This window comes from Hylobates moloch, unplaced genomic scaffold (assembly GCF_009828535.3).
Source record: "Hylobates moloch isolate HMO894 unplaced genomic scaffold, HMol_V3 SCAFFOLD_20, whole genome shotgun sequence".
Classification (NCBI taxonomy): Eukaryota; Metazoa; Chordata; class Mammalia; order Primates; family Hylobatidae; genus Hylobates; species Hylobates moloch.
In genome coordinates this window covers 9276925-9292787 of record NW_026652295.1, presented here as the reverse complement: position 1 = coordinate 9292787, position 15863 = coordinate 9276925, and the positions used below count along the sequence as shown (strand labels likewise).

Sequence of the window (15863 nt, the reverse complement as noted above, 5' to 3'; positions counted from 1 at the left end):
ACTGATTTATTGGTTTATATATCACATCTGATTGCTTCAATGTAGAACCATACTTCAACATATATATGTGTATACATACACATGGGATTGGTATATATTCATCTGAATATTACAAGGAGTTAAATATCAGCCATATTAAAACCTATCGTATTTGTATTGCTAAATGCCCTACTTTGAATTTCTCAGTGGGTCTGTTAATTTTCCTGTGAGATGATTTTAGATATATCCAAAAGCATACTCTAAATGATTAGAACATTTTAGGAATTGATTCTATTAGCAATCTACCTTCTGGTAATATACACCATATACTTAAAACTATCCTACTTTATTAAATCCTGACCCTACCCAATGAAAGGCAGCAAAAGGAGCTACTGTTAGGATGGAGTCCATTGTTCCTAAATTTATAACAGGTTCCATATGTTTACTCTTCTAAATTCTACCTGCTGTGTTTAAATTATTGGTTTATTAATTCAAGGACTAGCAATAGAAAGAAACAATTATTTTAATATTTGAGAGAGTGTTTTTATTTGATTCATAGGCTGATTTATGTTGTGCAAGCCATTAGAAGAATACCTTATGAAAATAATAATAAATACATTATAGCTTTACTTTCTCAATTGTCTTGAAAGCATAGTGGCTTAATCCTAAGTGGCATCCTTTGTTTGAAACAAAGGTAGAGGCATGAGATGCATCCCCCACCCCTTCCTGGGGGTCTGACCATCCTTACCTGGCACTATTTTTTCTCATCACTTTTCACTATCTAATAAACTATAAAATATACATATTTATTGTGCATATTCTTCCACTCACAGAATGTAAGCTCTGTGAGGAGAGAGATTTTTGGGTATTTCATTTTACTGCTATAGTCCCATAATAAGCACTCAGTAAGTATTGGTTTGAGTGAATGAATGAATATGAAACCTCGGAAGGTGACACTGTACAACAGTGCACTAAGAATTTCAGCAAAAGCATTAGTTAACATTGATTCTGGGGCTAGTGAAGAAGTTTGGGTTCCCTTATTCACTTTATTAAATTGTAGCTTTAGGAGGCCAAGAAAAGTTGAGGAACATCTACCAACAATTTGTGCTTCCCATGACTTTATGCCCTTGAGTCTTTTCTCCTTTGCCTAGATGTCAAAAATTTCTTTTCCCTGTATTTCTGACTGGCTAATTCCTAATCACCTTTCCAAAAACTTATTTCCAGTAGCCATTCCTCCAAGAAGTCTTCTTTGATACCCCCAATATGGGGTAGATGCTTCTCTGATATTCTCAACCAGAATTCCATTCTTTAAATCATACCGGATTGTATATGTTTAGCTTCTTCCTTCTCCCCTGCTCTGAAGGCAGGGGTCATAGTTTTCTTCTTGTTGTTGTTGTGTTTGTTTTTTAAATTCAGACAGTGCTCAGTTCCTAGAAGGCACTCAATTCAAAATAAAAGTGTGGGGGTAGGTGGTGATGATGGGGAGGAGAGATGGGATGGGGGAATAGAGAAAAAATAGGAATAAAAGGTGATGAAAGGTTAATTAATCAAGAAAGAACATCTAGCCAATGAAAGGATTAGGGTATTACAATAGGTTTCCAAGAGAAGTTTATTTAACTAAGGAATTCAGATCATACTATAAGCCAGGGAATATTCTAGGCACTGTGGCTGCTGCAGTGAGCTAAGAGATAATGTCTTTGCATTCACAGAGGTTATATTTTAGTGGGGAAGACAGAAAATAGTTGAGTATAAACTGTATTTGTAAAACAATGCTTAACAGAATGTAAAATTAATGTAAGATGCATTTAAATTATAAAAATACATAAATTATAGATTTGTATTACAGTATAGAACTTGGGGATGTTTAAAGGACTTCAGAACTAAGAGTGTCAAAGCTGTCTCTTTGCTCAAGTGACCTCAGAATTCTTTCCTTGTAAAATGCTGTACATGGGATCCCAGAATGGGAAACGCAAAATGAATCCCTCCAGGAGTGGTATTTGTGACTTAATACGTGTACATCAACCCACATGAAACGCAGAAGGAGCAATCTGTATAGACCTTAAAGGGCCCTGCTTCCAGTTGTGTGTGGAGGCATCGAACTCTGAAGGGAAATGGTGGTCTGGAAGGCTCCCAGGGTGCAGGCCTGATTCATGTGCAGCTGGACAAGACCCCAACTTCACCACTGACAACAGGGAAGCAAATGGTTTGAGAACCTAAAAACTAAATACACTACTCTAGACTTTTGGTTAAACATGACTTAACTTTTTTCACCCTCCAAGGTTTTGATTATCTTGGTAACATTTACTAGTCAGTTATAGAAGACAAATAATTTGAGTTTTGTATTGGATTGGAGAAGTTTCCAGATTATGGGTATCAGTAGTTGATTGACAATATGAGGACTATGCTACCATGCTTGTGCTAATATAGGTGAATTATTTTACCAGCATATGGAAGGGCATAGTTAGAGTATCACAGTGCTTTGTGGTAGAGAAAAAAAAAAAAACAATTACAGTAAATGAGGAAGAATGGTGTTATTGCAGTACATAAGACTTTGATTACATACCGCCAAGATTCATATCAGCCTAGTAGTTGTTGACAGATAAAGTAACAAAAAGGAAACTCATTTATTTTTTCCTATTGAGACCTCAAGGTAAAGCAGATTTTCAGTTTTTGTACTTACTGCATTGATAGAACAGAGACCGCCACAAAAAGGTGTCAGCCCAGAAATAGAAATTAAACCTAGGTTCACATCAAAATTTCATTTAGCCTTGGAAAAGGAGCTGCTGTTTGCATTACTTTTGATCCTAAAACAAATATACTAAAGAATCTCACAGTATACCTGGTATGTATTAACCCTTCCCTGCGAACCGTACTTTCAGAGTTGTTGTTTTCATTCTACAAGGCTTTATTTCTTTTGCAATGTTTGAGGCAACTTGAATTATCGTCAGAGTAGGGTTCATTTTGCTGAATGCAAATTAGTAGCCACAGACATATACATTTCAGTCTGCAGGAAGTATGAAACTAGATTTGGAAAATTAATAGCAGACCTTTTCCTCTATTACAAAGTTATACCTCATGCTACAGTGTGGTTACGAAGATAAGGGCAGAGTAAGTGAGAGATGTGATGTGAGAAATTTTGGTTAGTGGTGTTGAGATTGTTGATGAGTGTGGGATAAATTTCTGGCTAAGTCATTTGTATCTTCCCTTCATGTTACTGAAGTTGGCATAAGAAAGATCTATAAGCAAGCCTCTCTCTTTTCTTTTCCTTCCTTCCTACTTTTCCCCCTCCCTGTCTCCCTTTCTTTCTCTCTTTCTTTTCACTCAACTAGCAACATGTACATTCTGCTGTAGTTTTTCATAATTAAGATAGTACTAAATTGCCTGTGGAATTCTGGACGTAACGACATGATACACTTAGTGAAATATAAGTAAGTAAATATAATCATCAGTGAGTTCTACACATCATTATAATCCAACTGCTTCCATGTCATGATATATCCTAAAAATAGTTTGGCTTAAGTTTTTTATTATTATTCTAAAGTCTACACTTGATAATTTTCTCATTAACTTTTTAGCAACAGAAAGATAGCATGAACTTGTTTCTTGAATTACCATTTCTGACCTTTTGCAAGATGATAATTACAAAAAAGGGAGGCCTGGAAGACTTGTAAAAAAATTAAGCTTATAAAAGAACTGAAATGGTCCTTCTTTGCTGGTGTCGATTTCAAAATTAACATTTTGGTTCATGTGCTTCTAATAATCACTGACCCTTACCTCGTGTACTTTCCACAGGAAATGAATATGGCAGAAATTACTTTGACCCACTGATGGATGAGGAAATAAACCCAAGGCAGTGTGCGATGGAGGTCAGCAGAGAAGGTGAGCTAGAATTAAGTATGTAATTTTTGTGTCAGAATATTCTTTTCCATTCATGAAAATGAGGTGACAAAGATCACACATGCAGTTCCATTTAGATTTTGCAGCTTACAATATAAATGGTAAGTTTTAACCACTAACAACATGATGGGCAGCGAAGGTAATTTTTCATGAAGGACAGTGGGCTGGTCAGATAGAAGAAGCAGCGATGTGCTTTCATCTGATGCTACTGTGAGCAGTTTGATGCCATCATAAGGCGCATATATGTGTCTGAGGAGCGTCATCACTTTCAAATGTATCTCTGTTTTTTGAATTTAACATTAGCATTTTTCAACAAATTGCATCTAGCATGTGAGATTTCCATATCCTGTGATGACTGAATTTCTTTCCTTGAATTCATAGAACCACCACCTAACTTTTGAGAATTACGAAGGGGAAGTGATATGATAACAATTTCCTCTTCTATAATCTCACATACTAGTTGTGGTTCTAAAATAATAATTCAAAATTGCTCCTTAAGTGCATAATATTATGTATATTTTATAGTTTACAAAATAGGGTTTTTATAAAGGTTATTGATGAGATATTGACAGTGACAAATGTTACTTAGCATCAGCTGCAGTCCAGATCATATCCCACCAGTGGGTGCCAGTCATTGAGTCTGCACTTTTTAATAAAAGACGAGGGTAAATTCTCACAAAAAGGACTCAAGCATAGTGCAAAGGTTATTTTATAAAGTAGCTCTCAATAACCTATTTTTAAAAGATGCAGAATCCACAGATATTATCAAAAGACCTATGTGCAAGATAAGACAAGGACTTAGTCTCACAGTCAGTTTTCACTGGTAGCTCAAAAGCCAGGGTGGATGTGAGGCTGGAAAAGTTCAACCTTCTATTTACCCAAACACACTTGGAGGGTAAGAGACAATTCTAGTGATTTCTGGGGAGGGGTGTTGATTGAATTACCACCGAAGTCTTTTAAATTTCTTAGGAATCACAATATATAGTTATATTTGGTGGAATGTTTATAATGCGAGGACTCCCTAATTTGGGAAAGGTGACTTAATAAGTTGTGTTCAATGAATAAGGAATGGTTCTAACTACAGACAGGTAAGTTTTATAAAATATTGCTGGTCACCTTTTCCCCTTCCCTAGTCAGTTATTATTGTCGGACTCCCGCAGCTAACATGGGGTCCCCTGTTTCAGAGCAGGAAGCTGTTTCTGCGTATTTACCTGCAGCCAGCTCTGTGCTGGTGTGTGCTGCGGGAGGTGGGGGCTGGCGCTCTTGCCAGCTGCGGGTTCCACCTTTCTAGTGAGTCTCCTTTCTAATGAGCTCCTTCGCGATTGTTTTTATTTCCTCCACTTCCTTCTAATTGTCTTCCCGCTTCTTCATCTCTTCTGCTTTCATTATTTCCCCTCATTTCTTCCTCAGTGTTTTTTCCCTCTTCTTTCTGAAGTTCCTTCTTAACTACAAGGTACTATGTGTGTGTGTGTGTATATATATATGAAACAGGTTTTAGATTTATTTTGAGACAGGATCTCACTTCCTTTACCCAGGTTGGAGTGCAGTGGCATGATCACGGCTCCCTGCTGCCTCAACTTCCTGGGCTCGGGTGATTGTCCCACTTCAGCCTCCCGAGTAGCTGGGACTACAGATGTGCACCACTACACCCAGCTAATTTTTTGTTTATTATTTTTATTTTTTAGTTGAGATGGAGTTTTACCATGTTGCCCAGGCTGGTCTCAAACTCCTGGGCTCAAGCAATCCACCTGTCTCGGCCTCTTAAAATGCTGGGATTACAGGGGGTAAACCACCATACCTGTCCTTTAGATTTCTTTTTCTCTCAAAATAGGTAACAATTTATGTATCTTCATTTCATCTATCCAGGCTCTTTGTTTCTCATGCTATGGCTTAGGAACTCATGGTTGAAAAATAGGCTTTCTCCATTCTCCTAGATTTTCTATAAGTTATGTTTTTTTAGCCTAGAACCCTGTGTATTCACATGATATAAATGAGATGCAATGGGCCAAATGTGACTGGTAAAAAATCAGTCTGCTCTGTATTTCTGCCACCTTCTAGGGTGTTTCCATAAACCAAAGGCCCATTCCTAATAGCTAAGCTCTACTCTGCTTATGGTATCAAGAAAAGAAAATATAATGGAAACTCTATGAGGGAAGGAATTCTATGCATCTTATTCATTGGTTGCTGTATATTCAGCACTTAGTGTCTCACACATAATATGTATGTAATACGTATTTGTCCAAAACCCAATGGGGGTAATGTAGAGTCCTTCACTTTGATTAACCCATAAACTTCATGTGACCAGATACAAGATCTGTCAAGATTAGTCTGATATTCATCATACAGTGAGCTCCATTTTCTCACATTCCATTATCAAAGATAACAAGTTCACATCAGATATTTGAAAATATTTTGGGAGAAAATAAGTAATTGCTCTCTGACAAGGGTGTTTTGTGGTGTGCTAACTTTCCCTGGATCATACCTGACTCTCTATAAACTGCTGTCATGATAGATTGTCTTTAAATTGGCCAGTTTCACCAGTGGAAATTAGTTTTTGTAAATCCACTTAAAGGGTCCTATTTCCAGAAATATTATAATATATATATTAATATATAATATATAAAAATATATAATATATAACATACTTCTATATTATATGTTTTCACTTGTAATATATAAGTAATATATAATATAATAATATAGTAATATTATGCTACATTTTTAAAAAGAGGACATATTTGGCTGGGTATGGTAACTTACACCTGTAATTCCAGCACTTTGGGAGGCCGAGGCGGGTGGATCACCTGAGGTCAAGAATTGGAGACCAGCCTGGCCAACATGGTGAAACCCATCTCAACTAAAAATACAAAACTAGCTGGGCATGGTGGCATGCACCTGTAATGCCAGCTACTTGGGAGGCTGAGACAGGAGAATCACTTGAACCCAGGAGGCAGAGGTTGTGGTGAGCTGAGATCACACCATTGCGCTTCAGCCTGGGAAACAGAGTAGTGAGACTCTGTCTCAAAAAAAAAAAAATGACATATTTGAGGTAGGATCAAGTATTCACGGTCACTTGGGGTTTCTTCTGATAATGGCTTCCACTGGTGAATTCCTTCAGTGTAAAAACACAGCTATTGACCAAAAGCCTTTTATTGGCCAGTTTTGAGATTCAGTCCCATTGTCCAAGTGGTGGCAAAACATGAAACATCTCAATCGTATGACAATATCTTTCGGAGTTGTAATAGAAGAACAGAAGAAACAAGAAGATGCGGGTATGCAGAAAGAGAGCTCAGCTCAGCGCCCCCTGGTAAGATGAGTCCTCAGCCTTGAGTCTCCAATTCGTAATGTCCTCTTTTTCTTTTTGCTTGGTACTCACACCTGCACCGTTATCATTTAGGGGTCAACCAGTGCTAATTAGCAATCTTTCCATTTTCTCTGTGGCATGGGGTTAGAGGTTATGCACACACGTAACATCAGAGCTGCTGGGAGGGTCCCAGAGAGGGGCAGTCTGAAGCAAGCTGCAGTTCACAGCATTTTGTGTGGCAGAATTTTGGGAACACCCCAAAAGTCTTGCTTGCACCCATCTATCTTCACTTTGGTTGAGGTGGTTTTTTGTTTGTTTGTTTACAGGCTGGAGTTGGAGTGGCATGATCTCAGCTCACTGCAACCTCCATCTCCCAAGCTCAACTGATCCTCCCACCTCAGTCTCCTGAGTAGCTGGGACTACAGGCACATGCCACCATGCCTGGCTAAATTTTGTATTTTTTGTAGAGATGGGGTCTTGCTGTGTTGTTCAGGCTGGTCTCAGACTCCTGGGCTCAAGCAATCTGCCTGCCTCAGCCTCCCAAAGTGCTGGTATTATGAGCCACTGCAGCTGGCCTGGTTGAACTCTGTTCTTATATTTATTTGTCTATAGTCTATACTTCCAAAACAATTTGAGGTAGCCTACAATAGAAACATAAATGCACATAACTATAGAAAAGTTCAAGTAAAGATGAAGGGGGGATTTGAGAACACCTGCAAAAAACACAGGACAATATTATTACCATAATTAAGCACTCATTTTTACACTGAGCTTCCTGGAAGTAATGGTATAAAGAGAAAGATCATAAGTAGGTTACTTCCTACGTTTAATAGAAATTATACTCTGTTTTCAGTGTAAATAACCCACCACCACCATGATTTTATTTTTTACACTAATTTTGGAAGGGTAATATGATGTTCATTTTTATATGGTAGAGAGTAGAAATCGCAAAATACTTTATTATTAATTACCATTAAATGCCTGTTACTTAATATAGAATACAGATTTCAGTGCTACTATGTAGTAGGTGCGTGACATTATTTTCCAATTTTGCGTATGATCTGATGTAGGTAATAATAGCTTGTGGATTAGTCAGAGTTCTCCAAAGAGGGATAACCACCTGGATGACCTTTTTGACCCTCTTCCAGAATAATGTTTTAATAATGTGTGTGTGTGTGTGTGTGTGTGTGTGTTTTGCAGGGGGTGATGACATGGCCTTAATACTTTAAATTCACAAAAGAACTTAGAATCCCTGTATTTCCTACTATATTGCAATAGCACATATAAAATAATCCAGAACCATCTAAATATTTTGTTCCTTATACATAAATAGTAAAAAAATTATATAGAGAGAGTAGCTAATGGAAAACACTCATTCATTTTGATCACTTGTGTATTCTATTGTATGTTTTAACAAACCAAAATGGCTTATTCTGAAATGACTCTTGAGTAATAGATGGCATAATTCGTGGAACATGAGATCAGTTTTAATGGAGAAGTATCCTTATGCATGCCTTGTAATATACATTTTAAAATCATCGTTCTAATTACCATTTATTTACAAAAGGGTTTTCTTTTTCAGAACAAGGCAGCATATTGAGTAGAAATTGTGTCTGTGACCCAGAATATAACTAAATAGCCATAATGATTAATAATTTCTTTTTGTAATTATGTTTGCATATCTATAAATTAATGGATGAGAAAGTTATCATGCACATGTTCTTTTAACACTCCTACAAGATGACGATAGAATTTTCTATAATCGATTAATGAAGCTTTTTGAAGAGAGTGGACAAGGAGAACCCCAAGGTAAGAGACCAATTATCTTCAATCTTTTGTTTTAACATTAGTTGTAAATTGATTGAAATGGTTTCTTGCAAACGCTCAGCTATCTTTTCTAAATATAACCATTTACTGATAACCTTCGTGAGCTTTTGATGGTTGTAAATATTTAAATGTAGCTGAAGTTTAGGGGAAAAGTAATTATGACCCAGTTTCCTATAATTGCATACAATTTATAACCCTAAATGGTGAAAATGATTTAAGATTTACTGTTGAAGGATCTTAAAATGGCATAGGCATACCTGGATTCACTAATTTATGAGGCTATGTGCTACTGTTTTTAAAGACTGGTCTTAGCTATTGAACAAATGCTTTGGGGTGGTAAGAAGGCAAATAGTATATTGTTCTCAACATTAGTATGGAAATTCGTATTTGCAAATGTTAGGCTCTTTAAGTAAAAACTTATTTTATGTATTAAACTAAGAATTTAAAGGTAACATTTAAAAAACTCAATTCTAAATTCTTAGTTTAACATGTATAAATTCATGCCAGAACCATATTATAGTTTTTACCAAAGAATTAAATATAAGTTGCTGTATATTTCATGGGGAATAAATCTATTATTATTATGTTTTTACTCTGTGTGCTTAGTGCTTCTCAATCATTTTGTCTTCCTTATTATAATAACTCCTCAAAGCATGTAAGAGGAGAGGGCCGATCATGATAAAGTCTTCTAATAGTTATTATTTCTATTAAATTTCTGCTTAGACTTCATCATTTACTAGCTGTGTGACCCTGGACCAATTAATTAACCTTTCTTTGTCATTTTTGCCAAATGAACATATAACACCTGTCATATGGAGTAGTTATGAGGACTAAATTATTATTACATGAGCAGATGTGACACCTAGAATAATAAGGATAGTAACAGTAATCCTGCCGGTGAAAATATTAATGCCAGTTAAACATTTGAGTGCTTCCTAGGTGCCTGGAACTGTCCTAAACAGTTCTAAATAATTCACTTGTTTAAACTTCATAACAACTTCTAAAGGTTAGTCCCCATTTTTATCCCCATTTACAGTATAATACCCTTCAAAATTTTATTCCTGCTTGGGTACACCTCCCCTTTACTTTTATGCTATCAGTTTGTGTGGTCAACCATTTATTACTTTTTGCCTTTATAAACAAAGCAAACTCATTTTTCAAGCCAGCTCATTCCGAGGGATCCCAAGTTCAAACGGTGTATTAGAATTATCCAGAGAAGTGGAATCCAGTTGGTTTGATAATATATAGAGAGGCATTTATTTTAAGAAACTGCTTCACTCCATAGCTGGGATAGCAAGTCTGAAATCCTTCGGACAGGCTGGCAGGCTGGAGAATCAGGTAAGAGTTGATGTGAAATTCAGGCAAGAGTTGAAATTGCAGTCTCACATCTGAATTCCACAGGCAGCAGTCTGGAAACTCAGGTAGGAGTTGATGTTGGAGTCTTGAGACTGAAATGCGTGGGGCAGGCCAGCAGGCTGGAAATGCAGCCAGAGTGTCTACCCTGTGGCCTTGAGACTGAATTCCTTCTTCTTTGGAAAGCCTCAATCTATATGTTTAAGAACTTCGACTGATTGGATGAGGCCCACACACATTGTGAAGAGTAATCTGCTTTACTCAAACTCTACTGATCTAAATATTAATCACATCTAAATACACCTTCACAACAACATCTAGATTGGTGTTTGGGCAAACAGGTGGGCACCATAGCCTGGTCAAGCTAATGCACGTGAACCCGGGAGGCGGAGCTTGCAGTGAGCCGAGATCGCACCACTGCACTCCAGCCTGGGCAACAGAGTGAGACTCCGCCTCAAAAAAAAAATTAAGCATCATAAATGGTTATGCTTAAATCAGGCCTTTCTGTGTTTAGTCTAACTTCTGAGTCAGCAAACCTATTGAATACCTTTTAGTGCTAGACATTGAATAGTGCACTTTTATGCCTACTGTTTCTTTTCCATTCTGATGGCTTTTTCAGCTTGGATCCTTTGAGACCACCCAAGTCACACATTTACAGATAGCATCTAATAGATCTTTGGAAATCATTTATGGACTTACAGAAGTCTCATAGAATTTATAGAATAGTCATTTTATGAACTGTTTTATAGAAAAGGATGTAGCTGAGACTTAGAAAGTATAAAGACTTATTCAAAGTAATATAGTGCATCAGGGAGCAAAGAACAAGGCCGGTGGGCCTCTGGACACTGTCACTCAGTGCTTTCTCCAGCATGCCATCTCATTTCCTCCTGCAAAAGAAGCTCTCTTCTAATGATTCTTGTTAAAATTCTAGAATAGGAGACGTGGAAAATTTCGTATTATACCTTCCAGCATTTTTTACAGACTGGAAGAGGGAAGATCATTTTCTATTTGCAGCGTGCATCTGGCTAGATGAATAGATATCCTTTGTACATGATACTGTTTTCAGGTGACAGAGAAGTAAAGTACATTCATATAAATGCTGGCATTTCTATGCAAATAAACAAGGTAGCCCAAATAAAGTGCCTCTGTGTGCAGAGCTCAGGAAATGTTCTCAGAGATCCTAAGGTAGGAAAATGAACCAAAGAGCTCTGGCTTCTTCGAAGTCTATTCATCTCCTAAACTGGTTACAGCAACACAGTGAGTAAGTGGTAAGATGTTGAAGTAAACAACATGTAGTATTAACGCACAGAAAAGCACAGTATCCACATTTCAAGATATATTTGGTAACTGGGAAAAAGGCTTAAATGTACAGCTGTACTTAGTTGAGTTTGTAAACATTATGGGATAAACAAAGGTGGTGGTGGTTGTTTTTTAATCTTCAAACTTCTGTGCTTTAGTTGTTTTCCAGTACATGAAATAGAAAATAATTTGCTAGTTGGTCGATTATGAAGAAACCAAACTTTATTGCTTATAAGAAAATCAGTGATTAGTCTATTGTGTGTTTAGTCAACATTAAATTGACAAAAACAAGTGGAATTCCATGTGGTTTTCTTTTCCGCTCTAGATGAGAGTGGCTGGGAGGAGACTGAATTCTGAAGCACCTGGGAGTTCCAGTAAGAGTCACGAAATCCACAAAGAAGCCAGCGAAGCCACCACTGCTCACCTTGAGGAGTTCCAAAGATCCGCTCAGAAAAATCTAATTCTGCTTGGAAGTTCTCCACTAGAACAGGTCAGCATTAAGAGTATATTGAGAAATGTAAGATAATCTCTCTTTTTCAAATGACAAGTTGAAGTGTCAGGCCTACACATGGTCTACTGATTTTGCTTACCAGCACACTCTTCCTAGAACACACACTAGTTATGACTTCATTGAGCCATTTCCTTATTTTTTATACACATTGTAAAATGTGTAGGCAGAAGTTACGCTCCTTATCGATATCCTTACCCATCCTGGATATTGATAAGGAGCATAATTACTGCCTAACGTTTTACAAAGTGTATGAAATTTAGTTTGTACAATTTACTTTCATTATCTGGTTTTATTTTGTGTTAGAGGGCTTTTTTCTAGCGTTATTATGAATTACTGATAACAAAACCTGAAACCAGCATACATTTACTTGGAAAAACTAAGAAACTGCTTGGACTTGTTTGCAAAAGCACTGTATTATACGCGAATATTCTAGCATTTCTAAAGTCACTATTTAAGGAACTTGGGCATTCTAACTGTTGTGACTTGTGCCACACAAGAGTCTTTAGCCGTTAGACTATCTTGACTTCAGAGACAATCTGATTTCTCCTCTGATTTCTGTATCTGTAGGTTCTATTTATGACCCACCAGAGAGAGAAGTGATAAAAATACAAGAATCTTACATGTCTAGCTCCAGGCATGTGTGTGTGTGTGTGTGTGTGTGTGTGTGTGGTTTTGTGAAAGGTAAGTAGATTCAGGCTAAAGAGGAAAAAATTCATCAGATGAAAAAGACTATTATCAGTGAGATCTTTTATAACAACAGGTCACAAGCGGAGATATCATTTGCAACTTCAGAAGAGACAGGAATAGCTTAGGTGGGGGGTGAGGGGATATCCTCTAATTTGGAGTATGGAAATTCCATAAAAGTGTTTCATATCTTCCTTTGTGCCACATAGGTCTGAATATTGTGGACACATTAAGGCTGTGTCTATTTTGAGCTTTCTCAAGCAAGTGACCCAAATTAGCAAATACAGCCTTCCTTAACAGAGCCACTTAGATGGCTCTGATAGTGGTTTGAATTGTGTTCTCCAAAAATATGCACACCCTGGTATCTGGGAATGTTACCTAATTTGGAAATAGAGTCTTTGCAGGTATAATTAAGTTAAGGATCTCCAGATGAGATCATCCTGAATTTAGGATGGACCCTCAATCCGATGACTGGTGTCCTTTTAAGAGAAAGGAGGGAGCGATTTGAGACTCAGACATGTGAAGGAAGCAGAAATTGATGCATCTACAAGCAAAGGACTGCCAAGGATCACCACAGTCATCAGCAGCTAGGAGAGAGGAATGAAATGGATTGTCCCGAGAGTCTGAGGAAGTCCCCACCCTGAGAACACTTTGACTTCAGACCTCTTGCCACCAGAACTCTGAGACAATAATTTCTGTTGTTTTCAACTACCATGTTTGTGGTAGTTTTTTTGTGGCAGCAGTGGGCAATTAATACAGTTCCTGTGGTGGTTGATCTCACTGGCTAGGCTTTACTTCAGTCATGTGTTAACCCTGCCACACATCTTTATGAAGACAGGGCTCTCAAAGGACATGGAGGCGAAAAGGATGCATGGCTCTGCCTTTGCACATAACCCTTTTTAAAAACAATTGTGGCCAGGCACAGGGACTCATGCTTGTAATCCCAGCACTTTGGAAGGTTGAGTCAGGCACATCACGAGGTCAAGAGCTCGAGACCATCCTGGCCAACGTGGTGAAACCCTATCTTTACTAAAAATACAAAAATTAGCTGGGTGTGGTGGTGCGCACCTGTAGTCCCAGCTACTTGGGAGGCTGAGAGAGGAGAATTGCTCTGGTGACAGAGTGAGACTCTGTCTCAAAACAAACAAACAAGGCCGGGCATGGTGGCTCACGCCTGTAATCCCAGCACTTTGGGGGGCTGAGGTGGGCAGATCATGAGGTCAGGAAATCGAGACCATCTTGGCTAACACGGTGAAAACCCGTCTCTACTAAAAATTCAAAAAAAATTAGCTGGGTGTGGCGGCGTGCGCCTGTAGTCCCAGCTGCTGGGGAGGCTGAGGCAGGAGAATGGCTTGAACCTGTGAGGCAGAGCTTGCAGTGAGCCGAGATTGCGCCACTGCACTCCAGCCTGGGTGACAGAGCAAGACTCTGTCTCAAAAACAAAACAAACAAACAAAACAATTATTTTTCAGATGTGTATTCTGATACATTAACAGTTCAACATTTCCATTTATTTATTTATTTTTGAACCATATAGTGCCATTGTATGTGATCAATTTGCACCATGTTTTTGATCATGAATACGTGGATTTCTTTGGAATATGTGGCTAATATTTTTTATTTTATTTTATTTTTGAGATGGAGTCTTGCTCTGTCCCCCAGGCTGGAGTGCAGTGGTGCCATCTCGGCTCACTGCCACCACCGCCTGCCAGGTTCAAGCGATTCTCCTGCCTCAGCCTCCCGAGTAGCTGGGACTACAGGTGTGTGCCACCATGCCTGGCTAATTTTTGTATTTTTAGTAGTGATGGGGTTTCACCATGCTGGCCAGGCTGGTCTCGAACTCCTGACCTCGTGATCCGCCCACCTCGGCCTCCCAAAGTGCTGGGATTACAGGCATGAGCCACCAGGCCTGTGGTTAATATTTTTAAATCCTCATTCTGTACAAGATAAGCTGAGGCACAGAATGCTCACCTGCTACACTGTTGCGAGGCTGTCATTCCAAGGCCAGCACAGTGTCTAGGATTTCAACACAACTAGAACTCAAACCTGCATTTTTACCACTTGTTAGTATTAGGAGACAGTCCACGCATTCAGGAGAATTCAAGTCTTCCGCAAATATGACCACGATTCCCTTTAAACACTGAAATTTGTGATCCTATTTCTTCTCCTAATCGATATGTCTTAAATTATGCAAAATTCAACCTAAACTGACTGGCTGAGTAATTGCTAGAGAAATCATGTGCTGACCTATGAACACAGATTCATATGACAGATTCGTATGGAGGAAGGAGGCTGAGCTGGAGTCAGACCTCTGTTGGGGCCATGGCTTTGCCACTCACAGGGTGTCAGATCATAGGCAAGTTACTTAACTTCCTTGACCTCAGTTTCCTCCTCTGTAATTCACAGGAAATTAGATCTACCTCATTGCATTGTATGGAGGATGAGATGAGTCATCCATGAATACTCTTGCTCAAAGTAGCTGCTGTAATCAGGAGCAGGAGTTACTATAGAGAGCAAAGATTCTAAAACCCATTCTCAGGTCAACGCTCGCAATGTTCTTATGTTCACTGTGTCGGGAAGTTCCATGAACACACAAGGCAACATCGTAAGTAGGAAAAACCTTCAGATTTGGTGTTAGAACTCAGAGCTTTCATCCTTGATTCAGATATTTATATGAACTTAAACCTCTTTGTAAAATAGGGCTAAATAATTTGAACCTCTTATGGGTGCGTGGGGATTGAGATGTGTCCAAGTGCCTGGCAGTTAATGTTTTCTTTTTCTTGTTACTCATTTTCTATATTTGTTGAGACCATTACCTATTCTTACTTCTTATTGCTGTTGTAATGGTGAACTGATAATTACATAAGGCAAGATGTTTAAATGGAGACGTGGGCCATCCCAGTCGGGGTGAGTGTTGTTGGCTGAGTCTCTTCTCCTAAACTACTTATCTAAAACTACTGATTTATATGGTGACTGGAGTGATTGCTTCTCATCCTAACATTACAGAGC

General features: G+C 38.3%; 1 protein-coding gene across 1 annotated transcript in view; it reads left to right on the top strand.

Annotated features, from left to right (window-relative positions):
• Window positions 1-15380, top strand: part of LOC116460236 (orofacial cleft 1 candidate gene 1 protein) — a 42139-nt gene extending 26759 nt beyond the window's left edge. Inside the window, 5 exon segments of the mRNA XM_032141188.2 lie at window positions 3772-3858; window positions 8921-8989; window positions 11985-12006; window positions 12008-12149; window positions 15261-15380. Coding sequence (XP_031997079.2) covers window positions 3772-3858; window positions 8921-8989; window positions 11985-12006; window positions 12008-12149; window positions 15261-15380 — 440 coding nt within the window.
• The last annotated feature ends 483 nt before the right edge of the window (window positions 15381-15863 follow it).